Source organism: Pinus tabuliformis, chromosome 6 (genome assembly GCF_031772625.1).
Source record: "Pinus tabuliformis cultivar Carrire ecotype Pingquan chromosome 6, CPIR1, whole genome shotgun sequence".
Taxonomy (NCBI): domain Eukaryota; kingdom Viridiplantae; phylum Streptophyta; class Pinopsida; order Pinales; family Pinaceae; genus Pinus; species Pinus tabuliformis.
Genome location: NC_142292.1, coordinates 1,230,441,813 through 1,230,464,855, shown reverse-complemented (window position 1 = coordinate 1,230,464,855; position 23,043 = coordinate 1,230,441,813). Strand labels below are relative to the sequence as shown.

General features: G+C 37.7%; 1 protein-coding gene across 3 annotated transcripts in view; it reads right to left on the bottom strand.

The window, feature by feature from the left end:
- Nucleotides 1-7,864: 7,864 nt before the first annotated feature.
- The window catches only part of LOC149263136 (MADS-box protein JOINTLESS-like), a 285,007-nt gene continuing 269,828 nt past the window's right edge, over nucleotides 7,865-23,043 (bottom strand). Inside the window, exons 6-8 of one of the 3 annotated variants that reach the window (XM_089387178.1) lie at nucleotides 8,404-8,445; nucleotides 8,218-8,309; nucleotides 7,865-8,089 (exon numbers count right to left, since the gene is read on the bottom strand). In XM_089387178.1, coding sequence (XP_089243304.1) covers nucleotides 8,235-8,309; nucleotides 8,404-8,445 — 117 coding nt within the window. In that variant the 3' untranslated portion in view covers nucleotides 7,865-8,089; nucleotides 8,218-8,234. Of the gene's footprint in view, nucleotides 8,090-8,215; nucleotides 8,310-8,403; nucleotides 8,446-23,043 lie in introns of those variants that run through there. The other 2 variants (XM_089387184.1, XM_089387181.1) reach the window with 2 other exon arrangements.

Genomic DNA, 23,043 nt, shown 5'->3' with positions numbered 1-23,043 from the left:
GAGCTACTAATGATGAAATAAAGTCCAAAGGCATTGTCAAAACTAGGTATGCCTCTTAGATAAATGTGGTGTAATCATTAGGAGACGACCCATGAAATGGTGGGTTACTTTGCACTAACACAAGAAAAAGCATCAATTACGATTGTTAATTGAGAACACATTGACTCATAGAGTAGATAACATGCACAATTAGGATACTAAAGGAACTATTAATGCAAAGTTTTTAATTTATAATACTCCTTTAAGATTAGTAAGGCATGTTGATTACTTGGGAAATAATAGACACAAAATGAGACCAACAAATTCAACCATCAACACATGATGCCATGAGGCATACTCCAAAAGGATTACAAGAGTAAAGAATTGAAGGAATCCAGAGATGTATACAAATCATGGTATAAATCCTAAAGAAATACTAAAGACTCAAAATATACAAGTAGAAATAAAGATATTTTCTATGTTCAAGAGTGAAACTAATGAACTAGTGCCACACTTATAAATGAATCTAAAAGATCTCTCTGTCTCTCTCATTCTCTCAATATTGGATTACTTTTTTAGTTTTGATAATACAAGTGTTAAAAAGGAATAAATAATGACATAACATCCCAGGGGAGAAAAATTCTACAAGGTGAGCAACTACATTACAAGTGCATATAACAAGCCTATGTAAAAAGAAGAAAGAGGTGATGTGTATAACAAAACGAACCATAAGCATATCTAGCTCAAGGATTATGAGTCTAAAATGCATGAGAAATAGATGCATTGACTAGAAAAGGTTATGAATGTAATGGAAATATACATAAGGGAGCCATAGGCACAAGTAATAACAACAAATACAAATGTAAATCAAACTTAAAAATGGATCCCACTAGAGAACTATGTATAAAATAGATAAGAAGAACCATGTGGCTTCTTACCTCACACTAATGGCAGCATTGATGGGGCTCCTGCACCTATGAGGAAACTTGAGCATCAAAATTGAACATGAGGTACTAATTAGGCAATAGGGAAACCCATGATAGGTAGGAACTACTAGAAAAGTTGTGAAAATTGATAAACAGAGATAGGTTGAGTGTTGCAATTTATGGTTTGAAACCTAAGGTGTAACAATATAAAATAAGGCTAATCATGCAAAAGGTATGGGAAGATATTATATGTTAGATTAGGACCATTCACCTCAAAGGAAAAAAACTATTGATACTTAAAGCATGACAATTCCAATAGTCAAACAACATTACATGGGATTAGAATGGAACATATTGACTTAAAGACACGAATTTGCATTTAAAATAGGAAAAAATGGACTTTGCTATGAAGATTTAAAGTAAAATGTTTAAAAAAAAATATTAAAAACAATTAATTTTCACCTTTTACAATGTAATTTACAATTTAGAGAAAAAAAAAATTATCCTTGATAATGAATGACTAAATTTAGGAAATTCAATTACTCCATCTTAAATTTGTTAATGGCTAACAAATTTTCATCTCTATTTTTTGAGAAATCTTAAACCATCTCTATTTTTTGAAAAATCTTAAACCTTACTTATTAGACTTACGAATGCATGTGCATAAATCCCTAATCATTAACCTGCTATATATGTTACCTTTAGCTAGAGCCTCATGCATGCACCAAAAAAGTAAAAAAATCCCAAATTCAATAATATCATTGATTTCATCATGTCATGTAAATAATGGAGGAACAATGAATTCCACACATTGTAGGTAGGTTATTATAATAACGTAGTTATTCCAACCTGAAAAGGATTTTCATGATATTGCAAAGGTTCATGGGAACATGCAAGCAAGATTTAGATGCCTTATTGATTCATAAGGTGTTTCAAAGGTAAATATTGGCTCGTATATGTGTTTAATATTTTTTTGTCAGGCTTTTAACAATAGAATCAAAGCAAAGTTGAATTTCACTCTCTAGCCTTACACACCCAAGAACGAATTAAAGATATTTTATTTATTTATTTCCCCCTTTATGATCATAATTTTTTTTTGGAAATCTTAAATCGACATTTAAAAGTAAAATAAAATGGATTAGTATCCCTTTAGAGTATTATACCCAAATGTTATGATAATGACTTTTGGGTTACTATACACCATATTTCAGATGATCGTATTTATTGTGTCTTCCATACTAAGCTCAAACGTTAACATATTCATGAAGGAGCAAATATTGCATGTTCAAAGATAGTGGTTTCGGTCTTCTGTAATGTGCCTTTACTTTGTCCTTCAATAATGGGCCTTTACTTTGTCCTTCAATCTTGACTTCACGTTCTTAGTCATTGAATCCCTCAGTTAATCTAGGAAAGAATTATAAATTTTAACTTTACTAATTATGATGGTGAAGATCCTCATATAGGGTGTCAATGACACACATGAAAGAAGAAGTATCTGTTTATTAGTTTAACGTAACTAACCTCATTAATTTAACTATGTTAAGGAAGGAGATGGATATTGATCGTCATCATCATTTGGCCCTCTCAACCGATGGCCAACCGTTTACCGAGAGGGATATTGATGGTTATCATCATTTGGCCCTCTCAACCGATGGCAAATTGTTTATCTTGCATGACAGTTAAACATCATATAATAGGAACGATGAATTTTATTGGGAAATTTCCTTGAAAATCCATGTAGAGTGTTAAAACTATGAAGAGGAAGCTCTTTCAAGATCATACGATTTAAGGAAGGTAAGTTTCCTTTGGGGCTTTGTTGGGTTTTCGGTATGATTTCTAAGTACCTTTTGGTAGAGTTTAGGTTTCCTTAGGTGTTTTGAAGAGGTACAAAGCTTGGTAGGAAGCTTTCATGCCCCATCGTGGCAATACCCAATTTTGTTTTGACACACAAGAGAGTTTGGAGGAAAGAACATTTTCTGTAGCCTTATGATTGTTGAGGGTGCTAGTTTTTCAATTGGTAGAGGGTCTACTTGACATCAATACGTGGTAGAGGAGAAGACTCTCTTTCTTTGAAATTTCATGGTTAGTCTATTAGGACATATGTGGTCTATTAGGAGTTAGTTTGGTAATTGGTCAACTTTTGGTCTTCAACTTATGGTAATCAATTAGAAAGATTCAATTCGTAAAACCGATTGGGCAACATGTGTAAGGTAAGCATGTAGTTCGTGGTAGAAAGACCAGTGCAAGTGGAAAGGGAGGTCCTTAGGGATGCATATCCCTAATTAGAGGGCCCCTCCCCAAAAGATATATAGAGCCAAAGTGAAGGTCATGGAGGTTGTAGACATATATACGCACGGAGGTTGTAGAGATATACAACAAGTTGTTCCCCACTTTAGTTGAGGAAGGGGAGGATCAATTTAAAAACATGGCCACAAAAAAGTGTGGTGATGCCTCCCTTCAAGCTATTGATAGTTTAAAGTTGAGCTCTTTGAATGATCCATTCTAGACATAATTTTTCCCTATTATAGTGACACTTAATACTTCAATATGGTAGAGTTATACGAGAATAATAAATCTTCATTTTGCATGTAGTGGAAGAAGAAGGCACTGAACAGTTTGGTATACTAGATAAGTTGGACTTTATGTATAAGAAATATGGGGCTCTTGAAAAGAAAATTCAAGGGATTGAAATTATGGTGGAGTGAAATCCAAATAAGAACACACAAGAAAACACAACATCATTTTGTGCTAACGCCATTTTGTATAGAATTGATACTTTTTCCCAAAGGGAAAAAATCCATAAATTTATTCAACTTTTGAAAAGGGAATAAAATTACATTTTTAAGATGTTATCCACATTTAGTAAGAGCCTCCTCTCAGATTTAATTCAAAATAAATAAAAAATACAAGAGAACCGAAGAAGTTAAGTATTATAGTAATAATTTAACTTCCCTTTCTTCCCTTTCTTTCTCTGAACCTTCTGCCATCTACTTGGGTGGGGGTCAATTGGTACGATTTCCAAACCTATCATTGTTGTCTCTAGTGGGGGTTCTTTATCTGAATCAGAACCTGCTGACACATGAAATCTCTTTGAACCCACCATCCCATCCTCTTTGTGTGCCACAACTTTCCATTGTGCTGGTTCATGGGGCACTTCTGATTTAGTGTTGACTTGTAGATGGGTTACAATTCCAACCTGTTCTTGGGTTTCGTCTTCTTCTTGGTTAGATGTGTTCTTTGTTATATCCCCTTCTTCATTCTCCATGATAAAGGAATAAAATAATGTCATTCTTCTATTTTGTGAGTCTACCCCTTTTTCTTTTATGGGTGCATTTTTTCCTAGCGGCATGTGTCATAAAAGTAGCTTGAGTGGCATCTAGATGTTGTATTTTCGTAATCCAACATTTGGGTCCACATAATTTTTTTGTGTTTCAACTGAATGTGATCATGAAGACCTTTTCTTAGGTATATTTTTACACAGATCCTAGAAAAAGTAAATAACCCTTTCTCCATGGTCTTAGAGTCTAGCTTTTAAAATGACCCAGAGTATTTCCAATATCCCCATGAACCTTATGATGCCATAAAGGAAGGGAAATATTTCTGAGCCTCACCCAAATTGGCATAGTTGTTACCACCAATGATGTGGAGCCAAAATCAGGGAACTGAGGGGTGATGAAGAGCTCAACTCTACCCCAAGACCAGGAACCATATTTCAATACTTTTTCTATTTACTCTTTTGTATCAAATTGAATGATAAAGAAACCTTGGAAGCATAGGTAAATATCACAATTGGTGCTCCAATTTGTGAAAACCCACCAATGCAAACCACTAGACTTGGGCCAAAAAAAATTGAATCTACAAATCACTCCTCTAGATTGCAGAAAAGAAAAAAAGTGGTTTACCTCTTTTAGATTAACATCCATGGAAAATTCTTGTTGCAGTTGTTCCACAATGTAAGGTCTAGGGTTCTAATGTGGTTCCCAGATCCTGAAGTATCCCCTGATAGCTTTAGATTCAAGATTATGAAGGAGTTTCTTGAAATACAGTAGTTTTGCAGCTAAGTTAGATCCTAAAGTTTCTTCCCTTGATAGCGAAGATGTTATATATTTGTAGGATGATCCAACTAGCTCTCTATGCTCTGCTTCAAATTTGCAACAAAGTCCATGCTTGTGAGCTAGAAAAGGAAAGGCTTCCCATTTAAGGTCTTTATAGAAGTTTGAAAAATCCCCTGATCGAGCTCATCCTGCCCTCCATCTGAACCAAACCAGTGAGCACAACGAGGGGTGGGAAGGGGGGGGTTGGTAGATCTATGCCATATGGAACAAACCCTGGGTTGTACATGCGTAGATCTAGGCTTTCAGCCTAGAAAGGCATCAGAGATGGATTTGTCTCTGTGAGGTCTGCTTCAATAGTGCATGTAGGCTTAGGATAAGTGTTTACTAGATTAGAAGAAGTACACATCCTACCTACATCATCATAAGGCCATCCCTTGCCCATCATAAGAACACCTTTCATGTTTCTAAATGAGAGAAAAAGAGACGGCCCAAGTGATCCATCTTTGATCTTCTTCTTCGACCCTTGAAGGCTTTACTCAATGAACCTTTGACATATCACGTGCATTCATAGCATACTAAACAATACCCTTAATTTGACTACATATTGAAAAATACCTCTAAAAATCACATTATTTAACCCCCTACCAATACCAACCCAATACACCTTCCCAATTTAAAAAACCCCTACTTTCACTAGATATTATAGGTATCCATTTGTTCATTAACTTTGAGCTCCATTTTTTATACCTCCGAATATAAAAAACCTTTACCCCCTATTATATGCCCAATATATTATGTCATGTTTTCCTCAATATACACCCCCCAATATGAATGCACGTGGAATGATATTGCTCCCCTAGTAAATCCCCCATGTTCCTACCTTGTCGCCTTGTTACCTAACTATGCAAATGATTTATAAAATCTTAAGGAATGTCGAGGTCAGAGAGCTCACCAAGGCACCATGATTTGCCACCAATCTTTTCCATGAAAATGTTAAGCTCATCTTCTCCATTCTGTAGCGTGGGTCTACCGTCTGAGCTAATATTCTCCATTATGTGGCATGGGTTTGCCCCCTGAGCTCATCTTCTTGAGATTCGTGCCTAATAAGGGTTCATAGACCTAACCTACATACAAAACCCAAAAGCATTGACCGAGCTCCATCTCCAATGAAGGACCACATAGATTTTATATTAATTCTTGGAAAATATTATCCTCTTGCCCATTTAAAAAAATAGAATACTATTGCTTAACAATTTTATTTTGTATAGATTTCTTTTAGTATCTCTATAGTGCTGTATCAGAACCACTTAAGATAAACTATGGTAGTAGCATCTATAACCATGTTTGTACTTTTTAAATGTATATCATTTTATATATTATTAAAAGAATAAATACTAAAATTTCATAAGAAAGAAAATTATAACTATAAATATTTATACTTCACCAATTTTTTATTATTATTTAAGATATTAATTAATTCGCTCTTATTCAAACTTATATGAATAATTTTTGTTAGGTTAATTGACATAGTTATTATAAGTTTCACAAAATGATCATTCTCATCATTCTGATAGATAAATAAAATAGTTTGTGAGAATGCAAATGGTAACCGGAATTGAGGCATTCATAATAAAAACAAATTTCAAATGAATAAAGAAAAATAGTAAATTGCAAATGCTAAATCTAATTGAAAATTTCTGAGTAATAAAATTCAATGAAAAAGACAAATAATATAAATTGTTCCGAGATGAAATGATTAAGAAAATAGATAGGTTTTGTGAGTTATATAATAAAATTAAAATGTTATATACAACTTTTTTTAATATTTTGTTATTAAATAAAAATGAAATATGTTTATCACTAAAATATAATTCTTATAAAAGAAATTTAACTGTGTAAAAAATATAAATTAATAAATATAAATAATTTAATTAAATATTTATATTATAAACATAAATTTTATATTTTAATTAGTCTGTTATCAACATATTTAAAAAATAAACAAATAATAAATAACAATTGAAATTATACATTAGAAATATCATTTAATAACATAGATATTTATGAATTCAAAACACATACTATAATAAGATCAATCGAAATCAAACGACCACCCACTCAAAATGTATTCATCTTATGGTATCCAAGATCCAAAATGTCGATAGTGGATCGTAAAGTCCAGAGAAAATTGAACAAATACCGCATTCACTACCTACGAAGTATTAATAATGCAATAAGGATTATGGGTATTAGAGTATGATGACACTTCAGGATTTCGTTGATGAAATTGCAATATAGGTCCAGAAAGATGTCAATGGAAAATTAACTTATTGTATAAGTAATTGTATGATGTCTTTATATTTTCTTTTGATCTTTATCTGAATCTCACAAATAAACTAAAAACACAAAATCTTATTACGCCTCCATTCAATGCCATTGTCCAAACGCTTTGCTGAGTAGTAATAACTTGCATACAACACAACTACTGTCATTTCCTGAACCTCCGTGTGTAACAACCTCTCTTAACATTTACAGATTCTCTTCTGCACTTTCACAGTTATCCATTCTGATGTCAATACCTGCACAGTGACCCATGCTGATTCACCATGTTCTATGTGTAATTGTACGCCCTAATTTCATTGTATAAGTTTGCTCTGATAAGTATTGGAGCAACACAGCGCAATTATGCTAATAGATTTATGTTCTCTACGTTATATGATTTTTTGAACTCAAGTTTGAACTTAGTGATCCATTGTCTCAGTTTGTGTTTTTTATTGTTTAAGAATGTTCTTTGGACGATGGAGATGAGTCATCATTTATAAAGCAATCATTCAGTAGCCCTTGTGTTTGTTGTCTGGAAAAAATTAAATCCTTTTTCAATCCACCAGAATTTGCAAAGAGAAATAAATTGTGAATTCAAATACTAGCTACTTGAATATAAAATATATTTGACTTAATTAACAGATGATAATTCAATACTTTCATTCTTAGGAAATCTAACAATTTGATGGATCATGAACTTCTTTGGAATTTAGCCCATCTATATCTGAAACGATATCAATTTCAAGTATTACAGTAACCATTTCGAAAATACTTGACCTGACTGAAATTTTAGAATCCGAACAGGACCTGGAAGAAAAACATATTTTCACCACATTACTCACTGATTAAATAAATAAGCTAAAAAAAAAAAAAACATGAGGATCTGATAGCTGTAATTGCATACCCCAGCTGTAAGAAAGCGATGGAATACTTACGATTTTTGTAATTTGATTCAGATGACTGGGGATCCTGATTTTTCGCATCCATCATTATTTTCCACATGACGACGGGCACATGCTTCCTTTAGCTGTTCAACATTATATCACCACCGGTTATGTTCAACATTAGCCGTTAGACAAGCAAGCAAAAAGGAGGTGGCTACACTTTGAGTAAGATTATACCTGTACACGGAGTTCTGTATTCTCCTCTATCATTTGTATTCCCTGATGATGTCATATATATTAATTATGAGAAGAGAAACAACTGATTATCACAAGTCCTTTTCATAGTACTTATTGTTATATGTATGCCAATGGCAAACGCAGGGCTGTTATGAATCTCAAATAATTTTGACGGGAAATAAGATTGGTTTTTTTCCCACAATTTATTTTAGTATTTATATTATATGAAAAAACAATTTACTCATGCTTAAAATGCTATCATCAAAATTGTAAAATGTAACATACACACCACCTTGATAGTTTATGTACCAAAAATCCTCAACTTCTTTTTTTTAATAAGATTGGACACTAAACTACACAAACTAAATGATTTAGTCTAAACTCCACAAACTAACTGATTTAGTCTAAACTCCACACACTTCATTAGTACACTGGTAAATATCTCATATAATTTGAAAATTATATGAAAAAACAGTGATTTATTGTTGATTTTCTGAGTCCAAATAATTCACAAACATTCAAGAAATTATAAAATTCAACCCATGATATTATTTCAATTTGAAAGTTGAAGAAACCAGGCGTCGAGCACATATTTTAATTCAGTCAGTATTTCGGTAGTAGTCATCACTCACGTAATTCTCCATCGAATTTGATTGGTCGGGATCAATACTACAAACAAGATCAATCCAGAAAATAAAACAGGGGAGAGACAGAGTTCCCTGCATACATATGGGCCTTGTTAAATTGGGATGAAGCATTCCCGAGTCTGTGAGCGAAAGTCAAGCTACAGTCTGGAGTGGAAACATCTTGTCGGAGTTTAATAAAACAGAATGGGAAACACAAAAATTAAATTAGGTAAGATATTTTTATTTTACTTAAAAAAATCATATGCTAACTTAATTTTCTAAATAATATAAAAATAGTTTAATTTAAATTTTTTAATAAAGTATTATATATATTTATATATATGAGAATTTATTTTTGTTTTGGAAATGCTTTTTTTTACACTAATCTAATGAAGAAATAGATATATTTTTGAGTTTCAAAATTTGGATTAATTATTTTATAATATTTTAGTTTCTTTTTTCTCACCTTTTATCATCTTTTAATTTATTTTGAAATTGAATTTGATGTAATGAAATAATCTACACCTTTATTGCTCAACTTAGACATCTTTATTCCCTGCAACTTGAACGGAAACTAGCAGTTTAATATTGTATTTAATGAATTAAGTAACCTCTTATCTTTAAAAACACATATAACCATAAAAACACATATAATCATACAACTAAGCAATTGTATTTTTAAAAAAATCCTATAAAACCACTAAGCAGTTTAATATTGTATTTAATGAATTAAGTAACCTCTTATCTTTAAAAACACATATAACCATAAAAACACATATAATCATACAACTAAGCAATTGTATTTTTAAGAAAAATCCCATAAAACCACTAAACAGTTTTATTTGTTGGAAAACTTTTTGGAAAAAATCCAAACTCAAAAAAAAAACTTAAACTCAATAATTAATAATTAATAATTATTACATTACACTTTCATGGTCTTTGTTATCTTAAAATAGTAAATACTAATATAATCTTTGTGATCTTAACAAAAATAATTAGCATACAAAGATAATTTGTTCTAATACTTCCTACCAAAACCCTCAATTTATAAGTATAGTGAAACAATAATGAATTTATGGTATGAGCTGGACTAGGGAGGAGTGCCAAGAACCTATATGACACACATGTCTTGGCATTCTCCCACTGGTCACATACCTTGCCACAACATAAGGGAGAATACATCAAATATGAACTTATTGCTAGGAACAATGATGTTCATAGATTCCGAGCACCACCATTTATACTCATAGACTTCATCAGTACAGAAATGCATCTACAACATTTTTCAAAGTGTCTTAAAATGGTGCCAACTATCAATAATTGGGTCTTTGAATGAAAAGTTGGGTTTTTTTTAAAATTTTCAAAGTGTCTTAAAATGGTGCCAACTATCAATAATTGGGTCTTTGAATGAAAAGTTGGGTTTTTTTTGAGAAAATAAAGCTCTTTGAATTATCTTCACATACAAACATAGTTTCATAAACCAAATAATCTCCTTATAGACATAAATAGCCCTTACGAAAATAAATAACTACCACATACCACTCTACCAAACAATCAAAACACATTTTTAACTAATAACTAATTAATAATGTTTAGGAATAAAAAATTAATATGAATTTATTTATATAAAAAATGCTCAGCTACAAATAATCATGTTTTTTACATTAATTTTTTATATTAAATATTAAATCTTAATTATGGTATTCATTTTATTATTATGTTTATAAATTAACATTATAAATATTTTTTAAAAAACATTATAAATTACAATAAATTAATATATTTTTTAAATTTCTTAACATATATATATTTTTTTCATTCAATATTTAAGAATAATTAAATTGAAAATCTTAAACATATTTACAATATCATGTTCAATCAACATAATAAAATTATTAAAATATGTTTATCCTAAACATATTCTATAATAACATTGTTAACCAATCTCGACATGCAAATAGGGTTTTGGTGGGGTGTGTGAGGGGAAGAACATATTTGGCTGAGCAGATTTGCCTTTGGACCTTAGAGATTTGGGGCACTTTACTCAAGGAACTTACGTCGATCACCATTCTAACTCGAGGATGGTTTGCCCTCAGTTTCCACCGAGAAGAATACACAGATTGGATACTCTCCCACTACTGGCATATTGAAATGGCCCCTGTGCTTCTAAAACGATGGAGCCCCCTCTTCGATCCAGAACGGGAGTAGTTGGGTGCTAGACTGATTTGGGTTTGTCTTCCAGGGTTGCCTCTGCACTTTTGGTCGGAGGACATCTTTATTCACATCGGCAACACACTGGGTACCTATTTGGATCATGATAAGTCATATACATCTTCTGGCAACAAATCTATGGCCCGCATACTGGTTCACCTGGACACCAGAGAAGGATTGGAGGAAAATATTACTCTGCACTAGAAGCATTTCACTCGCAAACAAACCCTAGACTATGAGGGGGTCCCCTTCAGGTGTAGAAGGTGTCACAAGGTAGGGCACCTGTATAAGGAGTGCCCCCTCGTCTCGTCGGCGACTTCTTCATCGGAAAAAGGCACTAAGAATCCACAATCTAAAGATCCTCTGGTGGAAGAACAACCTCCTCGCGCTACTAGTCTGATGGCTATGGATGGGGACACTTCTATGCCAACTTGTTCTACCTATCTATGGCCTACATCCCCGCCCATGACGAGATCTCGAACTGCTGTGGCGGCTGTTCTCTCCATGGGTACTCTTCCTCCTCTCTGTTCCTCTATTTCTTTTACATGCACTTCACAACAATTACATGTTTCATATGCATCCATTTCTAGCTTGTCCACATTCCCTCTCACATGCCCACTTGATCATCCTTCTACTATCTTCTCCACTACCCCACCCTCTGTTACTGGAGCTGACTCCATCACTTCACCTAAGCCCTCCACCACTTCTCAACTTTCACATCCATATAACCTCTGACCCCGGGTATCCATCCCTCCTAGACCATCTGGATAAGGTCTCTCTTCCCTCCCTATTGAGACCAAACCCACTCGAGGGCACCCTTCCAGGATTTCAAGAGCTATCCTTCTTGCCAGGGTAGATGTGGCCCTAGGCAAACAGACCACAATTGATAGGGTTCTTAAATGAAAGAACACCCTTAATCAAGATGATCCATGAAGTGTTTTTACATCAACTTCAGAGGGTTGGCTAGCACTACTAAAAAACTAGCCCTTAAGAGGCTCCTAGATACAAAGCCATCTGACATTACGTTTTTTAGAAGAAACCCTCGGGAAGGAAGAGTATGTTTCCTAGATTCTTCACTCTATGATGTCTGGCTTGTGCTTTCATGCCCTAGATGTTAATGGATGATCCAGGGGTATTGAACTGGGAATTAATACTCGATCCATCAACCCTATTTCTTTATGGGGGGGACCTGGATTCCTAGGAATGGATATCTTTTCCTCAGAGATGGGCAGGAACTTTCGTATCATCAATGTCTATGCACCATATCATAGTAGGGTGGAGTTTTGGAATCACCTCTTGCAACTGTCATTGATGAATTTTAATAACCTAATTTTGGGTGGAGACCTCAATTTCGCTATGCATCATGAGGAATCTTTGGGACATCATACACATTTGGATCCTCTATCATAATATATGGAACATCTCCTGAAACAACATCATTTGATTGACATCCCCATGAACAAAAAGAAACTAACATGGCATAATAGGAGAATTGGCGATGCTACTCTGCGTAGGCAATTGGATTTCTTTCTCGTCAAAGAGGACTTGCTTGGTACCCTCTCCAATTTTCATCAATAGGTTGGATCTGGGGGTATATTTGATCACTCCCCCATCTATTTGGAACTAGTTGGTCCATCCCTAAAGCCCAGAGCACCCTTCAAGTTCAACTCAACCTGGTTACAAGACCCCAAATATCACAAATTGGTCACCGATTTTTGGAGAGACCACCCTCCTTCCCAAGGGCGGAACCTAGTTGAAGGATATTTTCGGAACCTCATGGAACTTAAAAATATCTCCATTCAATGGTTCAAATCTAAACGATCCAGAGACAACCAAACTCTTTGTGCAATTGAGCACTAGCTTTCCAATCTTATGGATGACCAAGGTCAGGGATTCATCTTAGTTGAAGCTAAATCTACCCTCACCGAGGTGGAGGCCCAGAGGTCCAATATTCTACAGGACCGAGAAGAGACTTGGAGACTTAGAAGCAAAGCCATCTGGCTGAAGGCAGGGAATGACGATACTAAATTCTTTACAATTATGCCAAAGGAAGGTGGTCTTGTAACACCATTTGGAAAATGTCTACTGATCATGGACAATATGCTCAAACGTTCCATCAACTAGATCATTTGGAAAATTTAGATTTTCAACAACTTTTCAAGGCTCCATCTGGGATTTCACTCACAGAAATTATTCGTAGTGCTGGTCATTTCCCTCGGTCTATTGACCCTAACATATCTGAAGATCTCACCAAACCTATATCTATGGGCGAATTGGAGAGCACCCTGAAATGGTTCAAGAAGGATAAAAGTCCAGGCCCTTATGGATGGTCTATAGAATTATATCTACCTTCTTTTGATACTTTAGACATGGACCTACTCAAGGTTGTAGAGGAATGCAGGATTACAGGGCACATGTATGAGTTCATCAATTTCACTTTCATTTCCCTCATCCCTAAGGTGGACTCCCCCTAACCCTTTAATGATTTCCAACCCATATCCCTTTGCAACTGCTTATACAAAATTATAGCTAAAATCATAGCCAAGCGTATCAAGCCTATTATCTTTTTTTTTTTTTTTTTCTCTATAAAGACTAATTCTATTAAAAGGAAAGAAAAATATAATTACAAAGAGGTAGAAGCCTCAGTCTAGAGCATCTGAGTGCTTTCAGGTCATCAAAACTGTCCCATAATTGGGAAAACCAGTTACAGTGAACAGAAAAAAAACCATACATAGGAGCGGGAATACAACGACAAGACCAAAATGAGGATATGAGATAACCCCTTTTGAAGCAGTCGAGACAAACACCGAGAGACAGAAAAGCTGTACATGTCAGCAATAGAACCACAGACTACCGAGCCACAGAAACAAGAACAAAACCACAGAACCATGAACAACTGAATCTAACCAGTGAGCAGTAAAAGAACTCTGAGTAGAGATGAGGGATTCCAAGTGGCGCTACATGGCGACGTCCTGGTCCAGTGGCTCCTCCACGACGGGGCAAGCATTGTTGTACCAAATTTCGCCATCCCTCACCACGTCACCAGCCGTGTTGCCACCCGGAGGATCCAGCGCAGGACGGGTTTCGCTTGAGCTGCCCGTAATGGCCATCGAAACAGTGGCATCATGAGAGCTGCCACTTGGTGGCCGGGTGTTGCCTAGAGTGTCACCCTCCTCATGCTGCTTGCCACGCCTTTCCGCCTTGCCTTCATCTACCGGGTTCTGCTTAGAGCCATGGCTGCCCGCAACTCTACGAATGCCTTGAGAATGCTCTGTCGAGGTACGCGCAAGAACATGAGGCTGAGCTTCTTCTTCAGAGAAAATGATGGTGATATTAGCCGTGATGATGGGCCTGTTCAGGCTGCTCTGAAATCTGAAATGAGTCGACTGGAAGGCATTGTGCGGGAAGGGTCTGCTGGATGGGCTGGGGGGAGGAGAATTAGCTTGAGATGAGGTCAGAGAGGCAGGGGGCGGTGGCTGATCGACGGACTGAGCAGCCTGAGAACGCGCGCGACCACCACGGCTCCCTCCATGGCGGCTTCTCATGCGATGACGTACCATGGCTGAGCAGCGAAGGGGAAGCTCAGTAGAATGGGGCTCTTTGATGGGAAGCCGAGAATGCTCAGCGAGATCCAGGACAGGGTTCAGAGAGCAAGGCTGGGAATGGGAGAAAGGAAACCCAATTCCAAAATCAAGAACCAGCAGGAGCCAACAGCAATTTCCTGTAACTGTTCTGCAGCAGGGGATTCCTGCATGGAGCAGGTAGAGGCTAGAGGACGGGGTGCAAACAGTGGGGTTGAAGGCCGAATGTGCCATGTTTAAACTATCAACTGCCTTGTCTCGGCCGAAGTGAGCATTTAAGTCATTCTGCAGGCGAACCTACTCTCGCTATAGGTAAGCCATCATGTGCCAAGTCTAGGCTTGGATTATAGTGTTGTCCAGCAGCTGGCAGGGCCGAGCGTCGTCACACCTAATTAACACCACTAATGAGCTTGAGAATCACCCGCATCCGGGTGCTCTTCTCCTCCCTGTTTCATTTCATTCTTCACAATATTGTGGTATTCCATGAGTTGGATTTCTGAGGCCAATCTAGAAGTTGAGCCTGTGTGAAGATCCAATCCACTTTCTACTCCAATATTAGCTAGTAAGTCAGCTACTTTGTTTCCTTCCCAACGTATGTGCTTGAGAGTGATCTCCCTGTGAGAAGAGAGCCAGATTTCAATGAGTTCAAGCCGCTTCGCCATTCTCCAACTATTGCTCACTTTACTTGAAGGAGTGCCTTGCATGATTTTGATGATCATATTTATGATGATCTGTGAGTCACCTTCTATAATAAGCGGAAAGTATCACTTATTTTGAGCCAGAATAAGACCCTACCATAGAACTTCCAGTTCGGCCGAGTTGTTGGTATCCTAGCCTTTTGAACCTAAAACTATTGGAAGAGGAGCACCCTTATAGTCCCTGAATATCCCTCTGAAGCCTGCATTACCTGGGTTGCCTTTCGAGGCTCCATCAAAGTTTAACTGGAACATATGCTTGGGGGGAGGGATCCACTTTTCAGGTGAACTACCCTTTGGAGGAGTTGTTCCTTTGGATATTGGTACTTGATTCCGCAGAAGGTTCCAATTAGCCCAGATATTTTGTTCTTTGGGGAGAGAAGGAAATTCCTCCTCACCCCAGGTACAGAGAAGTAAGGTTTCCTTGATATTTTGGCAGATGATTGTCCAAAGATTCTCCAGGGGCGCAGTGTGATCCTTGAAGATTCTCCGATTTCTCTCCTTCCAAATATTCCACATGAGGAAGCCCGGAATGAGCTGCCATAGGAAGTTTAAAATCTTGCTTTGATATGGATTCTGATCCCAGTTGTGTACAGTGGTATGATGTCTCCATGTATTCTTCCTTCCTTTTGGCATCGAAAACTGACTTTTTCCTAGAGTTTATGCACAAGATGATAAGAGTGCATAAGATGCTTTATGGATTCCTCTTCTTGTTTGCAATTGGGTCACAGTGAGGGCCCATGATAGTTCCTCTTCCTGAGATTGTCCCAAGTGAGGATTTTATTTTGACATAAAAGCCAAAGAAAGGTTGAGATTTTCGGCTAGTTGGTAGGGTCCCAGACTTTGCTCCAGAGAGGGTCTTTGACCATATGTTCCTTGATAATGATATTATAAGCCTCCCTAGTGGTGAAGGTACCTTTTTCTTCATAGCCCCATCTAAGAATGTCCCTTTCTTCTGAGTGTTGTATTTTCCTCTTCATTAATTCTGTATCAAGAGTCTGTTGAATCTGTTCTGTTCCATGTCTTAAGATTTGATCCGCCTTAATCCATTGCCTGTATCCTTGTGTTGTAGAGGGATTCCAATTTTTTTTACTTTGTCATAGGGCTGCATATCTTGCTCTGGAAGATGCATAGATAAAATTAGGTCCTTTAACTTGGGTTGCTGCTGCCAGGGATCTTCCCAGAACCTTGCTGTGTTGCCATCCTTAACTTCCCAGAAGTTATGCTGCTGAATTAAGCTTCTGTGTTGCTTGGCCGAATTCCAGATTAGGGAACCCATGTCAACTTCTGACATTCTTATTAGCTCTTCTGTTGGGCAATTGCTGGCATATTTTGTTGTCCATAGAGTGGCCCAGTGGGTGAATGGCATAGTAATCCATTTCCACCAGATTCGAGCACCCATGACCTTGTTTCTATGATAGGGATCCCTCAATCCAGTTCCATCGGCACACTTTTGAAGGCACACTGTGTCACATTTGACTAGAGCCCATTTGCTTTTTTGACCTAAATTGCCCCATAAGAAAGATCGCTGGAGATGTTTAATTTCTTTGAGAACCCATTTGGGAGCCGTTAGGATTGAGAAAAGGTACAACGACATGGATTGAAGAACAGCTTTTATAAGGACTAAACGACTCGCCATATTGAGGGCTCTGTGAGTCCAAGAGGTAAGGCGAGCCTCCAGATTTTCTAGAAGGATTTTCCAAGAGGAGTGCTTCAAGGCCGAGGCAGTCAAGGGAGCTCCTAAATATTTGGAAGGGAGGACAGCAATAGAAAATCCAAGAATGCGGGCTATGGCTGCTTGGGTAGTCACAGGGGTATGAAAAAAGAAGATTTGGGATTTGGCTTTGTTGATAGAGGCACCTAAGGCTTCCACGAAATCCGTCAGTAACATCTTGAGTTGTCGAGCTTCCTGGACAGATGGATGACCAAAAAGCATGTTGTCATCAACAAATTGCTGGTGAGTAAAGGCGGAAGAGTTATGAAAAGACAAACCTCTTAGGAGCTGTGATTGCTGAGCTTTTTTAATGTTGCGGCCCAACCCTTCTGCCATAATAACGAAAAGAAAGGGGGAGAGAGGGTCTCCCTGTCTAATTCCCCGAGAAGGATGAAAGGGGGAGGAGGGAATGCCATTGATCAGTACAGAAAAGAAGGAGGAGGATATAAGACTCATGACCCACCTTACCCAGGGAGGGGCAAAACCAAAAGCAATAAGAGTATTTTTTATGTATTGCCAGCTTAAGCTATCAAATGCTTTAGAAAGATCTATTTTAAGGAGCATACCTGACTTTTTGGAGTGCTTCAGGGAGTGGATAATTTCATGAGTTAGGATGATGCCATTCGTAATCTACCTGCCTTCGACATATCCATATTGCTCAGGCGAAATGATGAGAGGGAGCAGCAGTTTGAGTTTGGAGGCAATGATTTTGGAGACAATCTTGTAGATTATGTTGCACAGGGCAATAGGCCTATATTTGTTAGGGGTGCTGGGTTGAGCTTCCTTGGGAATAAGGGCAATGAATGTAGCATTCATTCCTGGAAACATCCATCTCAAGGTTCTTGATTCCTTAACAACCTGCCAGACTTCCATTTTAATCAGCTCCCAGAAATTGTGGAAAAAGTTTGAGGTGAATCCGTCCGGGTCAGGCGCCTTCCCATATTTCAGTTGACAAACTATCGTTTCCACCTCCTGTAAGTCGACAGGCCTGAGAAGTAGTTGGTTATGCTCCTCTATAATAACTTTAGGGATATTCCTTGTAATTTTTTCTATGGCGTGCGATCTGTCTATTTGTGGCTCATGATGAGCTTGCTTGAAATAGTTTAGAAGTTCGATTTCAATTTCTTCATGAGTTTCCACCTTTACCCCCTGCTCATTTTGAATCTGAGTGATGTTGTTATTCATTCTACGTTGGATGGTGGTTCTGTGAAATTTTTTGTGTTTTTTTATCCATCCTTAAGCCATCTTATTCTCGATTTTTGCCTCCATAGTGTTTCTGCCTGTTTTTCCCTCTCTAAGATCTGCGACTCAAGATGCTTTTCTTGTTCTGATAGGTCATCTGAATGGCCTTCTATTATAATCCTCTGCTGTAGTCGTTTCATATCTTGATCGAGGGCACTCTGAGCTTGAAAATATTGCCAAAAGAAGAATGGTTTCATTGTTTGATCTTGCCCTTGAGGTGCTTAAGCTTCTACTGAAATTGAAACATTTTTGTACCATTTGGAGGAGAAAAATTGTTCCATTCTATGTTGATTAGGTTGTTGAAATCCAGATGAGACATCCAGAAAGCCTCAAAGCGAAATGGTCTTCGGATTGTGTTGCCAGGACGAGTATATTGAAGAGAGATTGGCCAGTGATCTGACCCTGAGAGCGGCAAGATAGAAGCGGAAAAGTATCCTCCTATATGTATTGTGTTGTCTGACAGTAAAAATCTGTCCAGATGAGATGCAATCTGATGCAACCTTGCTCTTTTGTTGTTCAAGGTAAAAAGTCCATTATTGAATGGCATGTCAATATGCCAGTTGTTCTAAATAAAATCTTGTAGGTTATTACCTTCCTTATCCCATCTGTTCTTGCCTCCCCTTTTTTCTTCCAGCCTGGTGATCATGTTGAAATCGCCCCCAGTAATCCACAAAGGATGCAGCCTATCAGTGTTGATTGCTGAAAGGGTGTTCAAGATTTCTATCTTGTGCATGGCCTCCTGGGGAAAATACACATTGGTTAGATGCCCGTGTATATTGGTCCCTGTGATATGAAACGTTGCTTGAATGAAATTCTTGTTAGCATGGATGTTATTGAGCATAATGGTACGAGCGTCCCATATAACTGCTAAGCCTCCAGACGCCCTAGCGGCATCCATTACTGCTGTGAGACATCCTGGCCAGGCTTTTGTGGCAATTCTTTCCAAGGCGATTGGATTGCATTTGGTTTCTTGCAAGAATAGGATTTGTGGTCTTTCTTGCATTATCATATTTTTGAGTAATCTACCTTTCCCTGGGCCATTGAGCCCTCTGATATTCCATGATATTAACTTCATTGGGAAGTGTTGTGGAGGGAGTTATAGTACTCTGTAAGCTTGGAGTACCTGCCTGACTCCACTAACATTTCTCCAGTTCAGATTGTTCGTTGGAGATCTGTTTTCCTTCCACGTTTTTTGTTATCTTTGGTAATAGGTTTCCCATCCCAAAGGCTGCCAGTTTGAATACCTAGTGATTTTTTCCTTTGTACCCTTGCGAGGATCACCTCCAAATTCTCTAGTTTTCGTTCTGGAATTTTGTCATAAGTTTTTGTTTTACATGCCTGCTCTAGGCCTAGAATGTCTAGATCCCCAATATCTATACCATTTGGTTCCTGTTACACAATAATTTGTCACCATTTGTCACCGTCCCTGTTACCCCTTTCGCGCACTTTGGAGGACTCATTTCGGGACCTGTGAGAAGTGACATAACTTGAAAACACTTGCATTATGTTCCCCTAAGTATGGACTTCATATGCCCTGAAGACATCTCCTGCAGAATATCCTTAAAAAGTCCCCTTTTTTCATTAGTGCGGATCCACAGTGTATTACCTACGCCAATGGGGGAAATCCTCCAAAGAGGGCGCGCCAGTTGGCGCTCTGTCTCAGAACTATACCCATGCCAACCGAGTTTGGAAAAGCTTTTTAACAAACGCACGCGCGAAGGTTTTTTCCTTTTGACTCATGAAGCTTTTTAAGGATAATACCAATCCCATGGATGTCCTGATTCATCGTATCTCCCTTTCCTCTATCCATAATAGCTTTTAGAGGATAAACCCAATCCCATAGATGGTGTGATTGATCTTATCTCCTTCTCCTCCATCTATAAAAGCTTGTTCCATTGCCTTTGACAAGCTAGTTCGAGCATAGGGAGAATTATACTTTCAAAAGTCTAAGAGATTGCTGTAAGAGTCTTCTTTGCATCCATAATCAAAGAGAGAGAGGCTTGTTCCCCATCCCAACAAGCTTTGCAAAGCATATGTAGCTGATCACCCAGCCAAAGGAGGATTCGACGTCAGAACTATGGTTGTATTCTTCTTTGTTGTTTATCAATAATAGATGACTATCATTATGGTTCCACTCTTGTTGTTCATTGTAATGATGTTTGAGTTATATCTTTTCTGACCGATGTATAATTGCATCTATTGGATTTTATGCTTGTATTTGTGTCATTCTTTGCATGTGTAGGTGTCCATTCATGGAGATCGTGAGGATCGTGACCGGCCGGAGCAAAAGAACAGGAGTGTCGACTCTTCTACAAAACTAGCGTTGGAATCCAAGTAGACTCTCATCATTTACCTTTAATTTGTAATTAGGAACTTGCGTGTTAGCATTGTTTGATTGTTGCTAGACCCTTTCTGGGCTAGTGGGGATCGCCTCTGTCTGCAGAGGGGATTTACCTCTCCAACAATTTGGCGACTCCGCTGGGGATTTAGCTTGTTGTTTGATTTGTAAACTTTAGACGAAGCCTGAAGTATGGCCAGATAGCCTTCGAAACGCTATTGCTTTGCATTAGCGAAGTAGATCAACGCCACTTCAGTCAATCTCCGGTTTGGTTTACGAACTAAACAACTTGGAGTTTGTCTTGTCTCTTTGATTTTCTCTTGTTTTGATTGCTTAGATAGCTTTCTGGGTTGGATTCTTTGCTGTCTCTTGCTGCTTGGTCTGTCTGGATACTGCTGGCCTAGTCTTGGATTTCTTGTTTTTTATTTTAGCATAGAAAACTTGATTGGCGCTCTTTTTTGCATGACAGTCGCGCCAATTGGCGCCACTTGTAAATGTACAGCCCGCACCAATCCTCAATTGGCGCTACTTTTAGCCTGAAAGTCGCGCCAGCTCAGGGAAACTTTTAGAGTTTGCTTGTTTTGAGCCTTCCAAGCTTGGTTTTTGTGTCTGGATACTATTTTTCAACTACTAGAGTGTGTCAGAGCTTTCTTTGACTGGTTTTTGACCTTCATCCTTCGGGTGTTTGCCTCTTTCCATCGATTTCATATTCCAGGCCTAGAGCATCTAGTGGCTTTGTACATCGAGCCTTCCGTGGGAGTTTTTGGTTCTTTGATTGTCCAGTCGACTTCTTGGCTACTTTTTGCACTTGTCTAGTGGTTGTCAGAACTTTTTATTGTGTTCTTCGAGCAATCTACCTCTTTTTCGTTTGGATTTCGCTTGGCTTCGTTTGGGCTTAGATCACATAGCTCATTGAGGTCTTTGTGATTTTTCTTGGTTTGAAAGATTGTTTTGGTGTTTCAGACTTGATTCTGTTTTCATTGAGTGAAATTTGTCCTTTTACTCTTTGTTATTATCTCTCAAAATTTGTTTAGTGCATTTTGCCAACGAAAAGAAAACGAACAATCTCTTTTGCATTGCATTAGTTAATGGAAATTAGAGTTTTTAATTGTTATTAAGCGATTAGTGACTTAAAAAAAAAAGTTTCGTTTATTGCCATTAGCTGCATTAGAGCCATTGTTGATTGTTTTATGATCATTTTGTTTCATTGAAAGATCTCAACTCTCCCGTAGTTAGCATTCATCGAATGAAATGATATATTTTGGCATATAGCTTGCATTTAGGAAATTGTGAGAGATTACATACGGTAGGACCTGCAAACTGAAACCTAATCAAAGATCAACTGTAAAATGAACTAAATGAATCTAAAAACGCATTGGAACTAAACGCATACATCTAGAGGTCTAGGCTAGAGACGTGTTCCGGCGTCGTTAAACCTAGTCACTGTTGTTTCACATTAAGGTTGGGTGATTCCTCCTTTTGTGACTCAATAGTGTTCTAGCACGGATTTTTGCTCCCACGTACCGTCAAGTATATGGGGAGATCCCACTAGGTTATCATCCTTTATCCACAAGAAGCCATGTCTGCCGCCTTACAAGCCGTAACGCACTGAACACAGCATTCAGGAAGATTGACTGTCGTACGGAAAGTCCTTGGTTTTCATATGATTGCCAAGGTGTATATGCAGTTTTACGGATTTGTTTGGTAAACCCTTTGCCTAGTTTCTCCAAAGTAGTCACTTTTGATCCTTTTCGGACTCCCTAAAAGAAAAGGCTCACCTGAGCATTTGTCACTTCGGGCTCACTAAACATTCGAAGGCGACTAGAGTCACCTTTTCGTCCTTTTCTCGACTCTTAAAACATGAAAAGGTCAAGTTCAGTTCCTTTGTCTTAAAATTTATTCGGCCGCGATTCACATTTACCCAGTTAGATCTTGTTTGCGTTAGCTTGAGTAGGCTTCTTTTTCAATGGCAACCTTTCCGGGGTTCACCAACCCAGGGATCCCCTCTGACGGAAACCCTGGTCATTTCGCTCCTTTTGGGAATGTTGGTGCTCCTTACATGGCAATGTTGTCCCTCCCAGGGTTAACTGTTGGGTTGCCTATTTGGTTGTTCCCAACCGCTTTGGTCCCTTCCGTCTCAACTTCTGGTCAATCAGTCCCTCCACCTGAACAACATCATGTTGATTCTAAGGTGGACCTCTCCCCTTCTTCGCCTGTTTCTACGTCCTCATCT